At 46.4% G+C, this 25,259-nt stretch overlaps 1 protein-coding gene across 3 annotated transcripts in view; it reads left to right on the top strand.

The window, feature by feature from the left end:
* CHST11 (carbohydrate sulfotransferase 11) overlaps nucleotides 1-24,657 on the top strand; it is a 275,929-nt gene extending 251,272 nt beyond the window's left edge. For all 3 annotated transcript variants that reach the window (XM_041756669.1, XM_041756668.1, XM_041756667.1), the window contains one exon: nucleotides 19,680-24,657. In XM_041756669.1, coding sequence (XP_041612603.1) covers nucleotides 19,680-20,534 — 855 coding nt within the window. In that variant the 3' untranslated portion in view covers nucleotides 20,535-24,657. The remainder of the gene's footprint in view (nucleotides 1-19,679) is intronic.
* Nucleotides 24,658-25,259: the final 602 nt, after the last annotated feature.

Genomic DNA, 25,259 nt, shown 5'->3' with positions numbered 1-25,259 from the left:
CCTCACCCCGGCAGTGCAATTATGTCTGTGCAGCTTCCTTTCTGGAAGGCCGGGGTGGGGGCACGCAGCAGTCTCCTGCCGGCCTCGCAAGCTCAACCAGCTTTGGGGGACCTGTCCTGTCCCTGTTGACCCCTAGCCTGTGCAGGGGCAGCAGTGAGCGGGACTGAGCATCCGGCTTCCAGAACCCAGAGGTTCCCTGGCCTCCGTGACCCTGGCTTCCCCACCCCCATGCTTTCTCTTTCCCCACCCCACCCACAAGACCTTCCTTCTGCTCAGCTCACAACTTATCTCCTAGCCTCACAAGAACGCTCCTTTCTTGGGGAAATTGTTCTCAAACAAGGACAGGGCACCGTGTGCACTGTTTATCCTCCCACATCCTCACACCCACCCTGTGAGATGTTGCTAAGCATCTGTGTGCCAAGACAGACCTAACTCCTCATCTGGTCTTTTCTCCCACCTTTGAGGCAGGGGCCCTTGTTGGGCCCATTTTACAGCTGGGGAAATAGAGGCTTGGGAAGGTGAAACAAGCCCCAGGCTTCCAGGTGATAGGGGCTGGATCTGGGCATCTGACACCAGCATACTGCCAACCCCTGGGGTAGCACTTGTCAGCTGCCACATGGCATGAGGACTGTTTCCTTTCCTCTTCTGTGTCCTATGTTGGAATGTGAGTCTTCCCTGAAGACAAACCTTATGTTGCTTCATGGTGGGCCCCCCTCCAGAGCCTCAGCCCCAGGGCCTGGTGGTCTAACTGGTGCTGGCTGCTGGGTTGAGGCAAGTATGGAGTGGCTGCCAAGTTGAGGGGGTCCCTCCTGGTTATGGACAGTAGGGCCAGGAGGTAAGTGACCTGATAGGCAGTGGCAGAGGGCGAGCTGACCAGTCCAGACCCCACCCACCAATGAGCCAAGCAGGACCTGCAGGGTGTCCACGGGGTCATCTGGGGCTAGGGAAGCCAGGTGTGCTTGCCTGTCTGAGGTCACAGGGCATCAGGCCTCTCCAGCATTGCTCAGGAGAGCTTGGGCCAGCTGCGTGGGCACATGCAGGCCTGAGCTTTCTCTCCTGCTCACCATTATTGGGCCTTCAGACCCAAGGGAGACAGGGAAAGTGAAGGACAAGGAGTGGCAACCACTCTCCCTCCTTGTTCGCACATCCAGGCAGAGCTCTAGTTGGGGGAAGGTGAGTGTGGGGTAGTTCCTCATTTTTTTCATCTGCTAGGTTACTAGACAAGGGAAGCCTCAGAGGCAGTCACCTGTGCACCTCCAGGGCATTCTGCATTCAGGAAGCTACTATCACCTTCACAAAGAACCTTAGAAGGTCGGTGCCTGTAGTAAGCCCCATTTTACAGAGGAGAATACTGAGGCCCATGTTAAGTTCCACCACCAGCGAGTGGGGGGGTCAGATTTTAACCGTGGGCTGTCTGGGTGTAGAACCTGTGTTCTGAACCATGCTGCCACTCCACAGAAACAGCTACAACACCAAGAAGACCTCTGTGGGGTTTTTTTTTCCTGGAAAAGATCTTTTAACTTTGAATATTAACACACATTTAGAGCAGCTGAGGGCCAACTGATAGTTCTTTGCAGGCTTTATCCCTTTAGACTTCACAACAGCCTGTTGGGTAGGTGCTTCTATCAACCCCCACTTTACAGATAAGGAAACAGAGGCTGGAAAGGGTAGAAATTACTGCCCCCAAGTCACATGGCTAGACAGGGGCATTGCCAGGGTATGTGTCCAGATGTGTCTGCCTGACTCTAGAGTCTGACCTCTAACCCCTCCATCAGGCTGGCTCCACAGAATCTCAGACTTTCTACTAGGGATAAGACACCAAATGCTCTCTGTATTCGCTCAGTACTCACTTAGTGGAATCAGGGAGGCACTGATTTTTCTATTAAAAAAATCCTATCCTGAAATTGATCCATTCATTTCCTTCCACTAGCCCAGTGTCACTGCTTTTGTGTTTTAATGGTCAAGACTTCACCCACTTCTTGCTTTCACTTTTCTTTAATGATTTCCCAAATCATGCCAGCACAGGGGGGAAGCCTTTACCATGTTTCCTATATTGGATAGTAAGAGGTAACTGGCTCCTGTTTGGTTTCAGGATTTCCACTGATCATGACTCCACGTGGAATAATAAACTCTTCTTAGGTTGATGGAAGGTGGTAGGTAGCAAGGATGTTTTCTGTGCCTGACAGAGATGTTTTAGCACCTTGTAGATGGCCCTTGGGCTGGCCCAGCCCCTGCTCTGTCCCTGAATCCACCCCTGTCCCACCACTGAGGGCTGCTGGGTGGTCAGAATGAGAAGAGGCTCTTTTAGCCATACAATGCAAGCAGCTCGGACAAAAAAGCAAAAGACTTGGGTTCTCATCTTAGGTCTGCCACCTCCTGAGAGGGGTGGATGAGTTCCCTTCTCTGGACTTCCATGTTGCCGTCTGAAAATCAGAACGTGGTGTCATTTGTTCACAAGGATATTTTCCAACTCTGAAGCTCTGTGTTCCAAGGACTCTGCGGGTGTGAAATTACTGCAAAGCTCAACAGACAGAAGGGCATTCATACCTCTTATGTCATTAACTTAAAGATATCTTACCTACCTGGGGGCCTAAGTTGAGATCCATGCTATCATGTGTGGCTCCCATACACATGAGAAACAGCCCTGAGAAACATACCTGAGAAACAGCCCAGGTGCTTAGGCTTGTCACTACACAGATAGTGAACTTCCACCTGCCTGTCCCCATAGCACTCTGTGACGATCTTCCTGTTAAACATTACGGTGTTGGCACAAAACTAACTCTAAGTCCTATGAGTGTTGGATACTGAGAGCCTGGCACTTGGGTTGCAGAGTTAGCCAGGAGCTGTCCTGGCAGCTTCAGAGGAGGGAAAGTTGGACTCACATCACTCATGGCACTGCAACTGCAATCAGGATGGTGGAGCTTGAGGCATGGGGTGGTGAGAGAGTAGGTGAAGGAGCCCCAGATCTGTGGATGACTGGGGGATCACCTGGCGGAGCTGAGAGGAAGGCTCGGGGGACCCCTCTGCAGAGCTAGCTCAACCTCCCCACTGTGTGAAAGGGCAGCCCTCCCCTCTCCAGGAAGTGGACAGCATGCAGAAATGAAGGCCTGACCGAGTGGCCCTTGAATGCCTTTTCACCAGTGAGGAAGTTGGGTATCGTTGAAACTAGCTACTTGATTATGATATAAATTAACCTTTTTGGGTGTCTCAACCCAGTTCACTTACTCTGCAGTGCCACGCATCCTGTGTGGCCTGTTAATGGGCGGTGATAGGGCACCTCTGTCTAGCTAGAAGATTTCCTCTTTAGACCTGCAGTTTGCTGACCAGCTGCCGACCCAAGGTGCCTCCCTTGGCTGCTGTCGGTGTCCTACATCCTCGAGACTGAATGGCTGTGTTTTGCAGGTGTTTTGCACAGACCACAAATGTGTAGGGCATTAAATGTAGAACCCACTTGCATAAAAGCAATGCTCAGTCAACAGTGCTCAGGATGGAACACAGGCCCACCGTCCTTGGAATGGGTTTATTGAAGGACCACGGGGCGGGCCATGGTCAAGAGCAGGCACCCAGGACAGCCGTACCCTCTGAGTCAGAATTTCTCAGGAATCCGCGTTTTGCCCAACCTCCACCATGACCCTTACACACGCTACAGATTGAGAACTGCTGTTAGAGCAATAGGCTTGCCATATTGCCAACCACTTAGGATGAAGTGACCCTCTGTAATGTAATACATTATATTGATAAAGCAAATTACCGTTGACCGAGTGCGTCCTATGTGTATGGCACCGGGCCAGGGGCTTTCTTTTTGGGCGCTTATTGAATCCTTAGAACAATTCAGAGAAGTAGGCACTATGGTCCCCATTTTATAGATGGGAAAACTGAGACCTCAAGGGATCAAGTGATTTGGGCAAAATATGAGTAGTTGAACATTCCAGTGAGTATAGGAAGGGAACCAGTGAAGCCAGTTGGTCCAAGGAGAGAGGGACTAGGAGGAGCAGCTGGGGATTCATAAGCCCCTGCCCTGGAAGAACATTGCCCTCTGGGAGGCCCCTCGTGAAGGGGTGCTGTCAGCACCTTGGCCTGAGACACTTCTTGAGCCACTTGAAACTGTGCCACAGAAACTTCCTCCCTGCTCCCTCCTAACAGCAGTGACTTCCGAGGGCCTCAAAGCATCACTCAGCAGGTGCACATCACACTTGCCCTCTGACTTCTGATTTCCCAGGAAATCCAGCCTCCCGCACTGTGTGGGGGCCACATCCCTTCACCATTGTCCCTGTTCCTGGCTACCATTCATGGGAAGCCAGTCCAGCTTGGCAGCAGCCCCGTCCTGATTCATGTGCCCCTCCCGCACCCTGCCCAGGCCTCCGGAAGCCCAAACAGCTGATCTAAAATGGAAATGCAGCCCCTGCAGCCGCACCTGGCCTGGCTGAAAGAGAGCCCTAGCAGCACGCACCCCATGCCAGGCCTTCTCAGGGCAGCCCTTGGCTCCAGCACCCTCCTGCGTGATTTCCCCCCTCCTGCTTCCTGGCCTCACCAGATGGGTGGAAAATGCCAGTCTCCCTCTGCCTCCGTCAAAGGCTGCTGCAGCTATCGGGAGTCTGTTTCCACCCGGCACTGCAGCTGCATGGTCTGTGCCAGAAACCTCTGTGGGAAGACAAGGTGGAGCTACACTGCCTCGAGGCTTAGGTAGCAGGAAGCCCATGCTGCCACATCAGCCATTCTGTGGCCTTTAAATTTCCTGCCATCCCCAAGTCATTCATTCATTCGTTCATTCATTCATTCATTCATTCGCAAAGCTTTAAGGGTCCAGTACATGCCAGATGCTTGGGGATACAGGAATAAACAAAAAAGTGAAAGCATGCCAGCTGCCCTCCCAGAGCTTGCCTTCTGGAAGGGAGAGCCACACAGAATAAGTACATGGTGATAAGAGCATCAGAAGGAGGTGCATGACCCCTAACCAGGAAAGATGAGGGAGCTGAGGTTCCAGTGGTTTCTCTTAATAACTCCTGTTGATGGAGAACTTTCCTGATTGCTCCCTGGTATTCCTGCAGTCTGGCGGGTTCCACCTGGGGTTTCTGCCCACCTCAGTTGCTTCTGGGTTCTCTTAAGTGAGCTGGAGCAGCTGGGGCAGCAAGAGTGCTGCTTCGAACAGCCTGCACTAGGAAGGGCACCTCCTTACTAGCTCTAAGTGTCCTCAGACACCTGGGTGAGGATGCCAGCTGGTGGCTCCTGGGCAAACCCAGCGCAAATAAGTATGGTTTGTTTGGCCCATGTATTAAACTTTTAAAAATTGTAGCTAAATTTAAGAATGCCAAGATTTCACATAGAATCTGGTTTTCTGGCTCCTCGTGAGAAATTGTAACATCTTGAAACACCAGGTTCCCATTCCCTCCTGGCAACCTGAACAAGATTTAAGTGGCATCATTTACCTTCAGTGGCTTTGGGACCTCTGGCTGGCTCTGGAGGGCATTCTGAGTTTGTGAATCTAATCCAGGTCACAGATTCATACAAAAGAAGTAATTTAACCATTAGCCTGAAACCTCTGCTTACTGATTTCTGCCTACAAAGCTCAGGAGGCTAAAATCTCCACTCCTTGTGGCCACGTCTGCTGAGCTTGGCTGGGGTTCTGCTTCGGAGATCTGCACTGGGCCCTCAGGCACCCAGTGTCTCCTGCACCTCTTCCTTCTTCCTTTTGCTTTGGAAAGATAGGAAAAGCTCCTACAGACATTCAGCCCTTGTAATCAAACAGCCCTTGTTTCGTCAGTGACAAGTGCAGATCCTAAGCATCCAGTTTCCTGGCACTGTTAAACCCTGTAGATTTTGTGACAGATTCAGACCAGATTGTTTCTTTGAAAATTTGATATTTTTCTCCTTTCTTTTCTAAACATACAAGTATTTAAGTGTTACACAATTCCTAGTGGTTCCCTAAGGATGCATCCATAGATGTCCGAGAACTGTGACCCTCTGGACCTCTGACTTCTGACCCTGTTGAATGAATAAGAAAGTCCCTTGGTCTTAAATCTGAGGGCTAGGAAAATTAATTCTGGCCAGGATCACGCTCAGGCATTGCTTGGGTCCTGTATGTGCTTTAATTTATAACCGTGGCATTGGAGCCTGCAGGGCAATGCTTCCCCCACCTGGGCAGCTTTAGAACGCCCTGGGAGCTGGCCGCACTCATAGCAATTACATCAGAGTTCTGGTGTGGGCCCCAGGACTCAGAGGTGTTTAGAGCCCTTCTATGATCCCAGTGAGCTGCCAGGATAGAGACCCTCAGCTCCAGTGTCTCTACCACCCTCCAGATAGTAACTCCCAGGGTCGGGGTGGGATGCGGGGTTGGGGGGTCGGGGGAGGGCATGCAGGCCCTGGGAGGCCACACAGTGCAGGGTCTCAGAGCACAGCCGGTTACTAGCTCCCTGATCTTGAGCAAGTTACTTATTCTCCCTGTGCCTCAGTTTCCTTCATCCGTAAAGTAGAAATAACGAGTATACCTTCCTCAAGCGTAAGGATTAACAGCACCCGGCGATACATAGTAAGTGCTCAGCAGCTGGTAGCTAGGATAAGTGTGTGCTTCTCATTTGCTGTGGATATGGATCCTTCAGTGATCCCCCCAGACTAGCCCTTTTCGTGAGCATTTAGAACTTTCACCTCCAGAAAGAAATGTGATAGAATCACAGGGAATCAGATCATCAGGTTTCTCTCTCCTCCAATTCTCAAATCAGCAGGCAGGATGATGGCAGGTGCAGCTGAGGTGCCAGGAGGGGCATTATATTAGGATTTTCAAGTAGAGAAACTGAGCCTGGGGCCCCAAGCTAACAGTTGTTAATGACAGATCACACCAAACCCCACTTGCATGATGCCTCCAAATTTACCTTTTTCTCCCATTTCCATTTCTCTCTGCCTCTTCCCCACCGGGGCAGCAAAACGGAACGGCTACTCCTTCTGGTTGGGTTCTTCTGTCTGAAAGAAATTACAAACACCACCGAAGATGTTTTAATTTAAAGGAAACCAGTTTTTTCTTCCTTTTAAGATGAAACGTAGTGAAGTTTTAAAGACTTTTTCAAACAGTCCCTCGATTTGGTACTTACACTAATTATAGATGCCTTTTTTAAACGTCCAAATTAAAAATAGACATCTAAATGAGAACGCAGGACACAGCCCTGCCTCTAGCCATGTTCACGGCTTCCAAGAATCAGCCCTCCTCTGACCTAATTTATACTTTTGGGAGGATCAAAGGGAGATGAAGGGAGTCCCGGCTGAGAGCGGAGGTGGGTCTAGCAGCCTCTTGGCAGCAAATGATGAACTTGGATTCTGAGTTTCAGAGCAGCTGTGAATTGAGGAGTTCCTCCTAACAGAACCTTGTAGTCTCAAAGTATGGTCCCTGGACCAGCAGATCAGCATCACCTGTGCTGTGGACTGAAGGGTGCCCCTCCCACCACACCCCACCCAACCCCAAATCCACATGTTGAAGTAATTAAGAATGTGACCATGTCACATAAATAAGCTAGGGCCTTATTTAAAGAGATGATTAAATTAAAATGAGGTCATTTAGGGTGGGTTCTAATCCAACAGAACTGGTGTCCTTACAAGATGAGCAAGAGACACCAGAGGCAAATGTGCACAGAGGACATCCACGTGAAGAGGCAGCAAGAAGGTAGACATCTGCAAGCCAAAGAGGGAGGCCTCAGAGGAGGCCAACCCTGCCCCCCACTCTAGAACTGTGAGCCAGGAAGCCTGGGGTACTTTGTTACTGGCAGCCCTAGCAAACTAACATTCCTAAGAACTTGCTAGAAATGCAACCCCTCAGGCTGTATCCCTGATCTACTGAATCAGAAACTGGGGTTGCGAGACCTAGCAAATGGTGTTTAAACAGGCCCTCCAAGTGATGATTCTCATACATGCCAAAGGCGGGTAGTCTCCATTCCTGGTGGTAGCCCAAAAGATGTCATGTGGCTGGAAGTACAGCTGGTCTGCCAAAATACAAACCTTCTTTTACTAGGCTCCAGAGATGTTCCAGTGTGTTCTTTAAATGGGATGGTATGTGTTAAAGAGTCCTGTAAATTCTGAAGCAGTCTAGACATGGCATGGTGGTGAGTGGTAATCCTAGTATTCTTGTCAATGGAGGAAACTGCCCTCCAGAGACTCCAGCGTGAGCCAACTGAATTCGAGAATCTCCCTCCTCCACTGAAATTTGAGCCCTTTAAAATCTTGTACATTCACCACCCAAACCATGGGAATGCCTCTGAGAACAAAAGCAAAGAGATAAAATTCCATTTCCCCTTTTGTCCCTGCTACTAGGAAGCCCACAACTAAATGAGATTCTTAATCACGGCCCTCATAGTTAGCATATTTGTTTTTTCCTCTTTCAGTGTTGTCCTTTGTTGTGTTCTCTTCAAACACCTTTGAGAAAGAAAAAAACAGTGAAGAGAGAAAGGGACTGACAGAGGAAAGAGATTGACCTCCTCCCAGCTCAATTATGAGATCAACTGGTAGATATTCTCTTTCAGTGACAAAGGACCCCTCTGGACTTCATCAGTGAGTCCTCTTCATCTTCAGAGGGGTCCTGTATGTGCTTTAATGTCCCATAGCTGTAGCCCCTTGGGGAGTTCCTGATACTCAAGGAACCTGTTAGTTGCTGAAGAGTTATGACCATTACAACAGCTCCTGTAAGCCCTGCTTGTCTTGTCCTTGGGGACAAGTGTGGAAGGGACATGACCAGATTTGTATTTTTTTAAGGTTAGAAGTCACCATGTACCTGATGGCAATTGTTCACATGCTGTTGGTCCTAATAACAAGCATGGAGATATCTGGAACTGACCGGGCTGCCATCAGAAATCTCTCCTGCCCCATCTTGACCATGTTAGTGAAGAAGTCCTCTTTTCCCTGTGACCTATGCAGGGCTCCCCTCCTTAATCCAGGTTTCTGAAGCCACGGTTCAAGGGGTCCACAGTATAACTCCTGGGATCTGGAGCTCTGCATGACAACTGCATTCGTTGTGTATTTTTATTTTGGTGATATTCTTTTGAAAAAGTTAAAGCATCGGGACGCCTGGGTGGCTCAGTGGTTGAGCATTTGCCTTCGGCTCAGGGTATGATCCCGGGACCCAGGATCGAGTCCCACATCAGGCTCCTTGCATGGAGCCTGCTTCTCCCTCCTCCTGTGTCTCTGCCTGTGTGTGTGTGTCTCATGAATAAATAAATAAAAATCTTAAAAACAAAAAACCCCCACAGATTCCCCTTCCCTTTCCCTCCCCCTCCTCTCTAAATAATTTTATTTCCCTACTCCTCTCTAAAATAAATAAATAAATCTTTTTTTTAAAAAGTTAAAGCATTTCTGGATTTTTAGGGCCACCTCTTATAATCTAGTCCTGCCATGTGAAATCATGGTCCATGTGTTTGTTGATGGTCTTGATGGCATCATGCAGATCTCTTTTTATTGTCTTGGGCTAATTAGAAATGAGCAAAGACAGAAAATATGTAAATGATGAGTTTGTACCAAGTGAAGGTCAGGTGATGTTACAGGGTGCTGGTTTTACAGTAACTAGAAATGAGAAATTAGTGGGAAAATTTTGACCTCCTGTAGGACACAGGAAAAATGCCATATTGCAAAGAGCCTGCCTTGGGGGCAGTGAGGAAGCACAGTTTCAAGGTTCAAGCAGGGCTTTAGTTCCAGCAAAACAACATCATCCTTCACTTTAATGTTCATTCGAATGTTTACATTTGTTATTGGTCTCCATTGTATACCTAGTTTTATGTTTGTGCACATTTTAGTAACATTGTATTTTTTTAATATCTTGTAGACTTTTTAAAAATTAGTTTAATTTTTTTAGAGAGAGAGACAGCATGAACAGGGAGGGACAGAGGGAGAGAGAGAATCTTAAACAGGCTCCATGGCCAGCATGTGGAGCCTGACAGGGGATTCAGTCCCAGGACCTAAGATCATGACCTGAGCCGAAATCAAAAGTCAGACACTTAACCAACTGAGCCACCCACGTGCCCCAATAACACTGTATTTGTAATGAGTTAAATCAACAGTAGTCTAAAATTATTTTATTTTTAAAGATTTATTTATTTATTTGAGGGAGGGCCTTGGAGCAAAGGGAGGGGCAGAGGGAGAGAGAGAGAGAGAGAGAGAGAGAGAGAGAGAAAGGGAAAGAAGCGGATTTCCCACTGAGCATAGAGCCCGATGCTGATGCAAGGCTTGATTTCACACTGCTGAGGTCATGACCTTAGCTGAAATCAACAGTCAGATGCTTAACTGACTGAACCACCCAAGTGCCCCTAAAATTATTGTAAAGTAAAAAACAAAATTGAACTATTTTGTGAAAAAATTGAACACTGGAGGCCCAAGTGAATTTCTTTCCTTGTATGGGGGACTGGACATGTCTCGCATTTGAGAATATGCTTATTAGTCTCTTGACCTGTGCCCCAAAACCCTCCTGAGAGGAATCGGGCATACCTCACTGCAGCAGGTGTGCCATTTGTCACCTAAACTGCCGTGGAAAAGGAGGAAATGGAAGGAGAAAGAAACCTCAAATACCACATTTCAAAGCCCCATTGAGTTAATTTTGTCTCTGCAACCGGATGTAAAATGACACCGTGGTATTGTTTCCATTTCTCGTGGCTTTGTGGTTCTGAATGCAATATTAACTGACATGTTTATCTCCCTGGAGCCTCAGGGAGCCTGAGAATTGTCTCCAGCTGAAGAGAGCTAGGGGGAAAAAACTGGGAGAGATCCCCTGGTTTCTCTGCTCATTTAGTGATTTATTGCCTTGAAAACCATGTAGAGCAATTTGAATAGGCAAAACTGAGTCTTCTCTCCTTCCTAGACTTTCTATTTCCTTTTGGACAGTTTGTTGTTGATATTTGAATGGCATGAATGCTCCTCCTAAGGTGGAATACATCTGCTAAGAAGTCAGAAAATGGGAAACAAACTGAGGGGTGGAGGGGAGGTGGGTGAGCGGATGGGGTAACTAGGTGATAGGCATTGAGGAGGGCACATGATGGAATGAGCCCTGGGTGTTCTATGGAACTGATGAGTCACTAAATTCTACCTCTGAAACTAATAATACACTATATGTTAACTAAACTGAACTTAAATAAAACATTTTTTTTAAAAAGGAAATGCAAATCAGAACCTTTCATATCCAAAATATTGACTTCCATGACTTAGAACTGCCTGCAACAAAATTATAGGGCTGGTGAAATTTATCTTTGGGACTCCTGGCCCTCTCTTTTGGGTTTCTTTTTTCTTCTTTCATGAAAAAATGCCACATATTAACTGCCTACAGTGTACCATACTTTGTCCAAATTCTGCACTAGATTGATCTTATTTTCTAAATGCTGAATCCCATACCTGATTTGATTTAATTGACATTCCTGAATGTCAATTGACTATCCCCATTTTGCAGCTAAGAGAACTGAGGCTCAGAAGGTTAATGGTCTTGCCCAAAGGAGATCAAGCCCAGATCTTGTTTTCAGATCTCATTCTCTCTTACTAGTGCTCTAATACGCTTTCCTTATTTTGCTATGTAAAAATATCTTCTCATATAATATTATCTTCTCTTATACATTTATACCCTATATCAATTTGTTCAAAGTCATTAACTGAAGGCTTGGCTCCTGTATTCATTTCCTGGAGCTGCTGGGTAGACCCTTCTGGCCTCTTGCCAGCTTCTGGATGGTGCTGACAGTCTTTGGCATCTCGTACCTTATAGATGCATCACTCCAACCTTTGCCTCTGTCATCACATGGCCTTCTCTCTGGGTGTCTCTGAGTCTCTGTTTCCTCTCCTAATTGACACCAATCATTAGGTTAGAGCCCACCCTAACTCATTATGACCTAATTGCATCCACAAAAAACCTATTTCCAAATAGTATCACATTCTAAGGTTCCAGGTGGCCATGAATTTGGGGGGCACTATTGATCCTAGTACAGCCTTTATTAAAGAATGTTCTGGCTTCTGGTGAACAATTGGGAAGTTTCATTTGCTTTCATATCAAATTTCCCTAAAGAGATTATTAACTGATTCATTCATCACAACAGATTTTTTTTTTTGAGCATCTACTATGTGACTGGCACTTTTTAAAGCACTGAACACAACCAGAGAAAGACAAAGCCCAGGGGATCCCTGGGTGGTGCAGCGGTTTGGCGCCTGCCTTTGGCCCAGGGCGCGATCCTGGAGACCCGGGATCGAATCCCACGTCGGGCTCCCGGTGCATGGAGCCTGCTTCTCCCTCTGCCTATGTCTCTGCCTCTCTCTCTCTCTCTCTGACTATCATAAAAAAAAAAAAAAAATTATAAAAAAAAAAAAAAGACAAAGTCCATACTTCATGGCACTTCTGTTGGATGGGGAGAACCTTATGTCGTGTGGTAGGAAAGTATGGCAGCCTTTCAAGAAAGCAAAGTATAGAAACTGCAAGGTTTCATACTTAGCTCTAAAACATGCTTATGATTGCTTCCACCACATTCCACTAGTCAACAACTCACAGCCAGTTGAAGTCAAGGGGCTGGAGAAGTAGACTGTACTTCTTGTTTTTTTATTTTTTATTTTATTCTATTTTATTTTATTTTTATTTTATTTTTTAAATAGACTCTACTTCTTGATGGGAAAGATGACAGTGTAGCACTGCAAAGGGGAATGGCTATCAGGAGAGCATTAATGACTCCTCTATGCTTTACAGTAGCTTGTGAGGCTAAAAGTAGTGAATCACTTTACTATTCACACATGGAATTTTCATTGCACTAGCACTGTCTTGGTTTGCTTCCTTCCTTCAAGTGTGGAAATTTTCAGTGGTTATAGCATCTAATTCAGAGAATTACCAGGAAGATTAGAAATGATATATTAAAATAACCTGTGAAGGAGACTTAGAGTAGCTCCTCCTACTATTTCTTGTTGTCTCATCCTGTCTGATGATCACCATCATCAGCATCATTGTTCTGGGAACAGGGAGGAGGCAGATACAGGGCTCTAATGCAGGATGTAATGACGTTCTCTAATCCGTAGGTCTCCAGTAAACTCAGGAAATGTCCTAATTTAGGCCCACCCCAGTTGCCCTGTGAATGTTTTAGGATGAACTGTACAGATTGTGCTTCAGTGGAAACCACAGGCCAGCCTCTTGGGTCACACCCACATTCATGTCTGCTGCGGTGGGTATGCAGGTGGTTGGAGGGTGGGGTGTTCACTAATCCCTCTGCATTCTCAGGACTCAGGACACCCATAGTCTGGCCTGAGTGGGGTAGTGGCTCTTGGGCCCTGAATCCCTGTGAAGCAAGTGGCCACCAGTCTTGAGAAAACCAAGCATGAAATAGACTGGGGGGTAAAGGATGCTTAGTGTAGTAGGTGTTCAGAGGAGGGAGTGACTCTTCCATTTGTGTATCAGGGGAATGCACTTGAACTTGAAGGACTGTCAGGTTTGTATGAGCAAGAATCCCAAATGAGAATGGTTGGGCCCAAAGGGAAAACAAAGGAGGACTTCCAGGGAAGATGGCAGAGTAGGAGGATTCTAGGCTCACCTTATCCCACAGATAAACTTAGATAACACCCACAGTCAGTGTAACTAACTCCGAAAATGACCCAAAGACTGGCAAAACAGACTCTCAGCAGCTAAAGGCAGGGGAGAAACCACATTTCCCAAAAATGGCAGGAAGGGCAGAGATAGGATCAGGAATCAAACTAACTGGGAAAATCGTCCATGAGCGGGAAGAGCAGTGCCAACACAGAGACTGGAGAGGAGAAGACCCCACACTAGGCTCTCCAGGCACAGGCAACCTACACTGGCAAGACAAGGCCCAATAACATTTGGCTTTGAAAACCTCAGGGACTTAACTTTGTGAGTTCTTACGGTCAGGGGGGCATAACACTTGGAACTTTAAAAATTAGCAGGCTCAGCTCTGGAAGAGCTGGAAGGTGATAGGAGACTGAGCCACCAACAACAACCCTCTTAAACAGACAATATAACAACCCCACTAAGATACAGCATAGAAACAGCAGCTTCAATGCCTGAAGTATACAAGAGGTGGGTATATTTGTTTACTAATCTCAGAGTATGTGCTAGAGAGGCAAGAACCTTTAGGAGACTTCTCCAAAAACAAGAGACCTGGTGGGCACTATTTCCCTCCCTGCCCCCTGGCTTAGATACAGGAATACCTGCAGGAGCCAGCATAGCATGAACTCTCTCCACCTAGCTTGCTAACAGTACCCCAGCCCCATGTTCTCCTGCTGGCTTGTTCTCTCCAACCAGCATCAGCAGGAGTCCATCCAAAATGGTGCCACAAGCCTAACAGTGTGCAGGCAGCCCTGATAAGGATCAGCATCAGTGATCCTGTGCCTTCTACAGCGCCTTCTTTGCTGGGGAGAAGAGATGGTAACCACACATACCCTTCTGATTGCAGCCCCAGCAGTGGGCTGGGGCAACATTGGGTCTGACCACAGGCCTTGCCCACCAAGTGAAAGCCTCTCCAGGGACAATACAAGGAGAGTGCCTTGCAGTTTGGTGCTACTGTGACTCTGGCAAATGCCTGGTCTGACCCAACTCAAGCCCAAGGCAGCCCCACACTGGCCCATTAACACCACAGGGATCAAACCCTGCCCTCAGTGAGCAAAGAGAACGATTGCAGATGAATGCACTGGAGGCAAAAGTGGCTTCGCTACAACAGTAAGGCTCATGCAGTACACACAGGAGACATCCCTAAAGTGCCAGGTTCTGGTGAACAGGGAATATTGCACTACAGGACCTCTTCGTCATAAGGCTACTACTTTCAAGAGCAGGAGAGATTCCTAATAAACAGAAACAGCCACAGAGAGTTAGACAGAATGAGGAGACAGAGGGATATGTCCCAAATGAAAGAACAGGACAAAAACCACAGCAAGAGAGCTAAACGAAATGGAGATATGGCATATGCCTGATAGAGAACTTAAGGTAATGGTCATAAAGATACTCACTGGACTTGATAAAAGAGTGGAGGATCTCAGTGAAACCCTTAACAAAGAGAAAATGTAAAAAAAGAACTGACCAGAGACAAACACAATAACTGAGATTTTAAAAACTCTAGAGGGAATAAATAGTAAAGACTAGAGGAAGCAGAAGAACGGATCAGCAAGCTGGAGGACTGTAACGGAAAGCAAGCTGAACAGGAGAAAAACAAAGAACAAAAAATGAGAATAGGTTAAGGGAACTCAGTGACACAACCCAGGTAATAACATTTGCATTATAGGGATCCCAGGAGAAGAGGAAAAAGGGGGTCAGAAAATATATCTGAAGAAATAGCAGCTGAAAATTTCCCTAATCTGAGGAAGGAAACAGATATCCAGATCCAGGAGGCACAGAGATTCCAGCGCCCCCCCCCCCGCCCCCAAATCAACCCAATGAGATCCCCACACCAAGACACATGGTAATTAAAATGGCAAAAAGTAGTGATAAAGAGAGAATATTAAAAGCAGCAAGAGAAAAGAAAAGCAGTTACGAAGGAAAACCCCATAAGGCTGATTTTTTTTTCAGCAGAAAGTTTGCAGGCCAGAAGGGAGTAGCATGACATATTTAACATGCTAAAAGAAAAAACTATAGCCAAGAATACTCTACCCAGCAAGGTTATCATCAGAATAGAGGTAGAGATAAAGAGTTTCCTAAACAAAAGGTAAAGGAATTCACCACTAAACCAGCCTTACAAGAAACGTTGAAGAGGATTCTTTGAGCCAAAACCAGATAAAGACACTGCCAAAAAAGAGAACTACAGGCCAATATCTCTGAAGAACACAGATGCAAAAATCCTCAATAAAATACTAGCAAACCAAATCCAGTAATACATTTTTACCAAATCCATTTTACATTTTTACATTTCACCACAATCAAGTAGGATTTATTCCTGGGATGCAGGAGTGGTTCAGTATTTGCAAATCAATCAACATGATACATCAATTTAAGAGAAAGGATGAGAACCATATGATCATTTCCATAGATAGAGAAAAACCATTTGACTAAGTACAATATCCATTCATGATAAACCCTCAACAAAGTAGGTTTGGAAGGAACATATCTCAATACAGTAAAGGCCATATATGACAAACCCACAGCTAACACCATACTCAGTGCTTTCCCCCTAGGATGAAGAATAAGAGAGGTCCACTGTTACTACTTTTATTCAACATAGTACTGGAAGTGGTAGCCACAGAAATCAGACAAGAAAAAGAAATAAATAGCATCCACATTAGTAAAGAAGTAACTATCTGCAGTGCAAGATGACATGATACTATATATTGAAAACCCTTAAGACTCCACAAAAAAAAAAAAAAAAAACACTGGAACTAATGACAAATTCAGCAAAGCTTTAGGATACAAAATCAATATACAGAAATCTGTTGCACTTCTATACACCAACAATGAAGTTGCAGAAAGAGAAATTGAAAAAATCCCATTTACAATTGCACCAGAAAGAAGAAAATGCCTACACATAAGCCTAACCAAGAAGTGAAAGGCCTGTACCATGAAAATTATAAAACACTGATGAAAGAAATTGAAGATGACAAACAATTGGAAAGATGTTCCATGCTCATGGATTAGGAAAACAAATATTGTTAAAGTATCCATGCTACCGAAAGCAATCGACAGATTTGATATAACCCCTCTCAAATACCAACAGAATTTTTTACAGAACTAGAACAAATAATCCTAAAATGTGTATGAAACCACAAAAGACCCCGAGTAGCCAAAGCAATCTTGAAAAAGGACAAAACTGGAGGCAAATAAACCCACGAGTATATGCTCAGTTAATCTATGACAAAGGAGGCAAGATTATGCAATGGCAAGGACAGTCCCTTCAAAAAAGGTGTTGGGAAAACTGGACACGCTACATGCAAAAGAAGAAACTGCACCACTTTCTCACATCATATACAAAAATAAACTCAAAATGATTAAAGACCTAAGTGTGAGACCTGAAACCTTAAAAATCCTAGAAGAGAGCACAGGCAGTGATTTCTGTAACATCAGCTATAGCAACTTTTTTCTAGATATGTCTCCTAAGGCAATAGAAACAAAAGCAAAATTATACTTTTGGGACTACAGCAAAACAGAAATAAAAACAAAATACAAAACAAAACAAAAAAAAACCCTCTTTATACAGCAAAGGAAACAACAAAACTAAAAGATAACCTACTGAATGGGAGAAGATATTTGCAAATGATATATCTGAAAAAGGGTTAATATCCAAAATATAGGAAGAATTTCTATAAAACAGCACCAAAAAAACAAGTAACCCATTTACAAATGAGCAGGAGACATGAACAGACATTTCTCCAAAGAAGACAAACAGATGGCCAACAGACACTTGAAAAGGCTCTCCACATCATTCACCATCTGGGAAATGCGAATCAAAACTACAGCGACATATCACCTCACACCTGTCAGTTGCTAAAATCACAAGAAACAACAAGTGTTGGCGAGGATGTGGAGAAAAAGGAACCCTTGTGCACTGTTTGGTGGGAATGCCAACTGGTGCAGCCACTGTGGAAAACAGTATGGAAATTGCTAAAAAAAAAAAATCAAAAACAATTACCATATGATCCAGTAATTGCACTACTGAGTATCCAAAGAATATGAAAACACTAATTCAAAAAGATACATGCACCTCTATGTTTATTGTAGCATGATTTACAATAGCCAAGATATGGAAGCAACCTAGGTGTCTAAAGATAGATGAATAGATACAGAAGATGTGGTAGAGAGAGTGGAATTTTTAAAGGATAAAATCTTGCCATGTGCAGCAACATGGCTAGATCTAGAAGGTATTATGCTACATGAACAAACTGAGAGAAAGACCAATACTATGTGATTTCACTCATATGTGGAATTTAAGAAAAAAGACAACAAGAGGCAAACACACTCTTAAATACAGAGAACTGGGGGAGTACAGAAGGGAGGAGGCATGGGGAGTGAAATAGAGTGAAGGGGACCAAGAGTACACTTATGATGAGCACTGAGTAATGTACATAATTATTGAATCAAAATATTGCACATCTGAAACTAAAATAACACTACACTAATTATATTGGAATTTTAAAAAGTTTTTTTAATTCAAAAAGGGAAGAGAGTGAATCATTGATTGCTCTGCAGCTCCTTTTAGTTCTGAACAGGGGAAGAGTAGGAACAAGACTAGAAAAGCGGGTTGGTGAAGGACATCAAAGATGAGCGCATAGATGGGGGCCGTGTTCTCAGGGCAGGAAGGCAACCGGACACAACGTCCTCTGCAGCCCCAGACAGCCTGTCCCATAGCTCTGACACCCCAGTTTCTCTATGGCTTTAACCATAATTTAATATCAATCTCTTTGATATTTAAAACAAGCACCACATTGCACATACAGACAGGTAGATGGAGGCATGGCATTAAGCCAGCAACAGTGGGGTTGCTGGCACACCAAGGCAGTGAGGTCTTGTGTTTCCTGTTCTAGGTGGACTGTGAAGACTGATTCACACTGGGAGTGAACGGTCTTTGAGGAGAAACTTTTGTTCCTAAAATTTAGAGAAGCACACACATCTTCCCTTTGGGCTCTTTTGAGGCCGCCAGCTATCTGGCAGCTACTCTTGACTGTGAGTCCTTTAGGAAAATGTTCTGTTTCCCAAGGGTGTGGAGCAGAGGCCTGGTACACTGTGAGGTCTGGACAGATGTCTGAATGCATACATCAATGGATGGCTGCAGCGAGAAGGACAGAGCTAAGGCAGTAAATGCAAAGACCCATACATTGGGTACCACCAGTGTAATCCAGGCTCCCCCTGCTTTATGCACAACAGCAAATGTACTGACGTAACAAAGGCCCAGGACCTGAGGGGGCTGCTTTCAGCAATGTATGGACCTAGGTGTTCAGGTGATGTCCCTCTGTCTTCTCATCTTTCTCTGTACCCTGCATTCCCAGTCTAGCCCTTCCTCCATGATGGCCCTCTTCCCTGTTCCCAAGCTCCAGACTTCTCACAACTCAGCTGCTTGAGAGGACAAGGAGGAAAGTGGATTCCCAGAGGAACATCAAGGCACTGGTACCAGAAGCAGCACAGAGCAAAAGATGTTCATAGTGATGGGCTTGTGGAGAAGTGGGATCCCCCCACTGCATTGTAGATCGATCAAATGCCAGACTCTCCATGCTTCAATCAAGAAGATGGGAGCACTGGACCTCAGGGTAGAGTGGAAAGTGGGTGACCTTGATTGCCAGGACAACCTGAGTTTGAATACGGCGTCTGTTGCTCCCTCACTGTGTGATCTCAAGCTAGTAACTTAACCTCTCTGTGCCTCGGTTCCCTCTTTCTTTCCAGCTAGATAAGGGGCAGTTACCCCACTGTACTTTTTATGACCGCATCCCCAGTGCCTGGCAGCATGCTACCTGGCAATGGTGGCAGGTGCTTGGTAGTGTGAAAGCAGCCTCATTTCAGGATGACTGTACAGAGAACAGAAAAACGTAGCACTCTAGTAAAATGCCAGGCACATAGAGGGTGATGGGTAAGTTACAGATTTGATCCTCATTCTTGCCCCACAAAGGAAACATGGTGGAACAACACAAAAAGAGTCGAGGCAGCTGGTGGAGAATTAGGTTGCCAGCCAGCCGTGCCGGGGGCCGGCCACCGGCCACCACGGCTGCGGATGTGGCCTAGGGCACGTACCACACGCCCATACTGAATTCATATTCCTCTTGTGTCCCCTCTACAGCTGGAGCTCTCCAACACCAATATCCTGCACCAGATGAGGCGTGACCAGGTCACGGACACCTGTCGCGCCAACAGCGCCCTGAGCCGCAAGCGGCGCGTGCTGACCCCCAACGACCTGAAGCATCTGGTGGTGGACGAGGACCACGAGCTCATCTACTGCTACGTGCCCAAGGTGGCGTGTACCAACTGGAAGCGGCTCATGATGGTGCTCACGGGCCGGGGCAAGTACAGTGACCCCATGGAGATCCCGGCCAACGAGGCGCACGTGTCAGCCAACCTCAAGACCCTGAACCAGTACAGCATCCCGGAAATCAACCACCGCTTGAAAAGCTACATGAAGTTCCTGTTCGTGCGGGAGCCCTTTGAGCGCCTGGTGTCGGCCTACCGCAACAAGTTCACACAGAAATACAACACGTCCTTCCACAAGCGCTACGGCACCAAGATCATCCGGCGCCAGCGCAAGAATGCCACCCAGGAGGCGCTGCGCAGGGGTGACGATGTCAGATTCGAGGAGTTTGTGGCCTATCTCATCGACCCACACACACAGCGCGAGGAGCCTTTCAACGAGCACTGGCAGACAGTGCACTCGCTCTGCCACCCGTGCCACATCCACTACGACCTCGTGGGCAAGTATGAGACGCTGGAGGAGGACTCGAACTACGTTCTGCGGCTGGCGGGCGTGGGCAGCTACCTGAAGTTCCCCACCTATGCCAAGTCTACGAGAACTACTGACGAAATGACCACAGAGTTCTTCCAGAACATCAGCTCAGAGCACCAAACGCAGTTGTATGAAGTCTACAAACTCGATTTTTTAATGTTCAATTACTCAGTGCCAAGCTACCTGAAATTGGAATAAAGGGGGTGGGAGAGGGAGAGGATCGTGCTTTTTAATTTAAGATTTTTATTTGTCAAAAGAATTATATGGATATTGGGTTATTTTGTAAAGTAATATTTCTTTGGGGATGATGCTGCGAGCAGCATGGTGAGAATTATTTAAAATCCTTAGTAGGGAAGGACGGCTGTCTTTGCAAGAGAATAGGATGGGTGTCCTTGTGTTTAGACGTAAATACCTACCTGCAACACTGTCTTAAAGGTTTCCTTGTGCTCTGGTGAATTCCATGAATTGTGCATCCCATAAATTCTAATTAATATTATTTATAGTTATTTAAACATGGTCTCTGTATAGATTTCTTTTTGTGGCAGCAAGATTCAAATGTCTTTGCAGAAGAAATGTGTGTTTTGTTCTACGCTTGCTACAGCTCATTTGGGGGCGTGAATGTTCTCCTTACTAACCGCTCAGAGTTAACTGTGATAACAGCCATTGTGATGTCTGTTGATGCCACCATTCTTGGAAGTCTGTGAGAAATAAATAGAGAAAGGCACCTTTGCAGGGGACCATTCCAAACAGATTCTGAGCAACCCAAGAGTCCTTCGCACTAAGAAAAAATGTGATTTTTTTTTTTTAACCCAAGGAGAAGAGCTGATTATAGCTTTTTTTTTTCTTCTTTTTTTTTTCACCAGAATTAGCAGTCTGATAGAATAGGCTTTTCTACGAAATTTTTAACTGGCACTGCCAGTTGTGATGGTGAAGTGACTGTTGCTTTATAGTCAACAAGTATCTGTTGAACAACTACTCTGTGCCAGGCCTAAATGTAGGCCCTGGGGATAGAGCATTTAACAAAACCAGTAGTCTCGGCCCTCAAGAAGCTTTATGTGGACGTGATATCCATCTCAACAATTAGCAAACCCCCCATATTCGTGGACTAGACATGAGGTCCAGACCATTTTAAACAACCCCAAAAGGTCCAGGACCCCTAAAAATTTGCATTTTCCTCTGGCCCAAATTTTGAAAACCCCACACTGAGAACAGGCCACTTAACTTGGTGAGTAATCCAGGCTCACCGTCCAACACGGGAGAAGACAGAGTGCTTCCCATCATGTGCGCTCCAGTATACTGGGGAAGCCCCGGGACCAGACCCGCCGGGCACAGCACGCAAGGGTGGGAAGGGGACCTTCACCAAGCGCCTCCTGTCACATCAGCCTCCGCCTGGGAGTGTTCTCTCCTCTGCTGCGGAAAGCATGAGAGGCTACAGCAGGCCTCGCGCACCCACGGTTGGCGGTCGCCCCGCACTCCTTTCTCTGGCCAAGGTCACAGCAGGATCCACTCACTGCACATGCACACATGCTCCAGAGCCTGCCGAGGCCGTGGGCACTGTGGCGAGTACCATGCACAAGCAGCAAGGACAGCCTTCCGTGGCTGGACCCCACGCCCCCCTTTCCTCCGGAAGGCCAGGAACACTCCTGCTCCTCACTCATTACCATCTTCACATGCTTCTCACTTCTGGCCATGGTGATGCCTCAGTTGAAGTTTGAGCCACATCCCTCTTACAGCTAGTGAATGAATTGGTAGCAAATCCTGTATATAATAATAAGTACAGTTCTAATAATAGGGGGTGGGGTGGGAGGGGGTGTGGGTAAGTTTTGCTTTTTGTTTTGTTTTTGATGCAGTATATAGCGAAAGGGTGAGAATATTCTAAACAAACAAATGAATAATTTATTCACAGAAATTATTAAAGTTGTAAAACTCACGATCAGCTCAGCAGCAGCGGCCGCATCTCACCTAGAATATGGTTTTATTGAATTTGAGTGAGGTGTGTGCGGGAGAAGGGGGCCAAAGCTTTTGATAAAATGTGTACCTTCTTCCAAGCTCACTCCCCTTTGTGAAGGACACAGTGACTGTGCCCTCCATGGACAGAGATGATGCCGTGTCTTTTACTGAATAGAGTGACAGACCTCAGCTGTCCCTGGAATTGGGGATCTGGGCCCTGTTTGCAGGCAGGGACACTGTCCTCAGAAATAGGGCTTCTGCTAATGAAACACTGTGCAGCGTTTCCTGACATGCCCCACAGAACAGAGATTCTCAGGAGATGTGAAGTCAGTGTGATGCAAAAAAAAAAAAAAAAAAAAAAAAGGAAGAAAGAGAGAAAGGAAAGAAAAAAGAAAGAAAGAAAGAAAGAAAGAAAGAAAGAAAGAAAGAAAAAAAGGCATTTTGAGGTCAAATATCCCTGGGAAACAAACCAATTTCCCTCTACAGGACTTTTCAGAGCCTTAGGTGTGCGCTGTGCATTATGAACCCCCAAAAGCATCATTGAGTTGGTAGCATTTCCTGAACTTATGTGACCAGGATACTCTGTTTTGCAGATTTCACAGAGACGTTCCACAGAATACACTTGAGTTAGGTCGATTTAGCGTATCCGAGATCATCGTCGAGGATAAAACAACTTCCCTGACCCTTCTACAAAACAAAACAATAAAACAGCATCCATCTGGTTTGTAGCAACAGAGGTACTTTATCAAATGAATTAAACTTTTATTTAAGTGCAATGGTTTTAGTCCTGGATACCACCCTAGGCAATCCTGCATCCGTACCGAAGGGAGCTGGAGGTTGTCTGGGGTGGGTGGGGGGCCATAAGACCCCAGAGTCGCCCCCTAACTCCTCAAGGTTGCCTAGGTTGCCTTGAGGGGCGCTCCTTCAATTCCAGAGTTTGGAATAGTTCACCGTGTGCTTTGGTTTTCCGATGGAAAGTCCGTGGGTTTAGCCGAGTTCTGCGTTCCCGCCACCGTCTTAGGTGGGTGGGGTTGGGTGTGCTCGCTTGTGTCACGGGCAGGGTGCCCGCCTTCACCCGCCCCTCCCAGCGGAGAAAGACTGTCCTCACAGGACAATACGTCCGTGTAGCTCTGCAACGAGGGACTTTCTCCTTGTGTTTTATGTTCACATTTTATTTTGTAATGGCATAAAAACTTAAAAAAAATTGAATCAACTGTTTGGCAGAATGTAGAAAAAATTCTGTGTCCTTGGTGTAAAAGAATCCATGGGTAAAAATGTGCCTGGGAAGCAAAAGCTTGTGTTTCTGTTTTTTGGTTTTTCTTTTTTAAAGAAAACTGTTTGAAAACGCTTTTCATTGCATGCTTAGCTGGAGAAAAGTACAGGCAGATGTCCCATCTCCAAGCCACTTTTCAAAGGTGCTGCTGTGTTTATAAAACCAGGTACATTTAGGGTAGTATTTACAAGGACATCCCTGCTTAGCCTATCCCTTTGGTTAGAAAACTCTAGAATATTAGCCACAGGGTCTGAATTCCTGCAGCTTCTCTGGACCACCCTCCTGCCCCGCCTCCCCAGCCGGTCTGGGAAGATGGCAGTCTATTGACCTGTGGCGTCTCCGTGGGGACCTTCCTCCCTGGCCACCCGGTGAGCTTCACCCCCCTGGTAGCAAAGGTGTGGCAGCACTAGAGCTACTTCCTGCCGGACGAAGCTCCCGGAGAAAAGCCACTGGCGCAGTTAGCTGGTGGGGTTGGGACCCCACAGGAGAACAGGTGCAAGGCCCTGCGCTCACCTAGCAAGAGGCCAAGGGTCAGGGTCCTCCTGGCTGGTGTCAGGCGCCTCTCGAAGACACTCCCCCTCCCCCACCCCAACGATCCAGGCTGCACTGGCCTATGCCATCCTGGGGACCAGACCTTCCCTGGCCCCCTCCTGGGTCAGCAGGACTGACCTCATGGCACCCCCACCCCCATTTCTAACACCAGCGCTCCTTCCAGCCTTTTCTCATCGACTGACTGGGCCCCACGAATAGGCTGCAGGCCCACAAGCACCAACTTGCCCCTCGGTGGTTGACAGGCCAATTTTGGTTTGCTGCTCTTGGTCAGTACAGAAGGGGCTGCCCGTGCTACTTTCCAGTGAGCATGCTCATTGTGGTGTTTGCACATACAACTTAACATCTTCGTGGAGTGTGAGTTTTATTTTTTACATATTTGTATGCAGTAGAGGGCTTGTTTTAGAAAACTCTCCCTGTATCTTACTGTACTGTTCAAGAAAGCTGAATTCCACATTGCCAACAGAAGCGTGAAATGTTCATGAACCTTCCTCCAGGAAAAGCCATTCAAGCCTGATTATTTTTCTAAGTAACTTCAATTAAATTGAAGAAAAAAAGAAGCTTCTTTCTGTGTATGGTTTGTTCATGGCTTATTGACAGAGGACTGTAGGGGTTGGCTGGCTGTGTGGGGGGCCCTGCTCGTGTGTGCCACGGGATGGAGAGGGAAGCGGAGGTGCGGACCCCAGTGGCAGTCTGGGCCATGGCAGAGGCCACCCCGATCTGAACCCTTCCTGTTGAGTGGATGAATGGGAGCTTTCTTCATTCCTGTTTTGTCTACAAACTGTAGGGTGGTGCGTGAGGAGGTCCAGCATGAGCACAGTCCCACCACCCATGTGAAAAATAAGGCCACAGTCTCTGAAAGGTTAAATGGCTTTGGTGACAGAGCGTGGGCTGACTTGCCTTCAGAACCCCACGCTTTGGCCACTAGACGCCACGCCTCGAAGCAGCTGTCTGCCATCCAGAAGCCACACACCTGCCCTGCGAGCCCCAGTTTTCCAGCTTGAGACCCATTCTTTTTCAAATGCCCCATCTCTGCTCCCTTGATGGACACAGTTTAGCTTTATTGATAGAAATGATTTACTTATTTCTATTCTGCCAAAGGAAAAATATTCAAAGTTGTTTTCTCTACTATAATTTCTTTAAATGTATTA

This window comes from Vulpes lagopus, chromosome 5 (genome assembly GCF_018345385.1).
Source record: "Vulpes lagopus strain Blue_001 chromosome 5, ASM1834538v1, whole genome shotgun sequence".
NCBI lineage: Eukaryota > Metazoa > Chordata > Mammalia > Carnivora > Canidae > Vulpes > Vulpes lagopus.
Note: the sequence above shows the minus strand (reverse complement) of the source record. Positions and strands in the feature narration are given on the sequence as shown.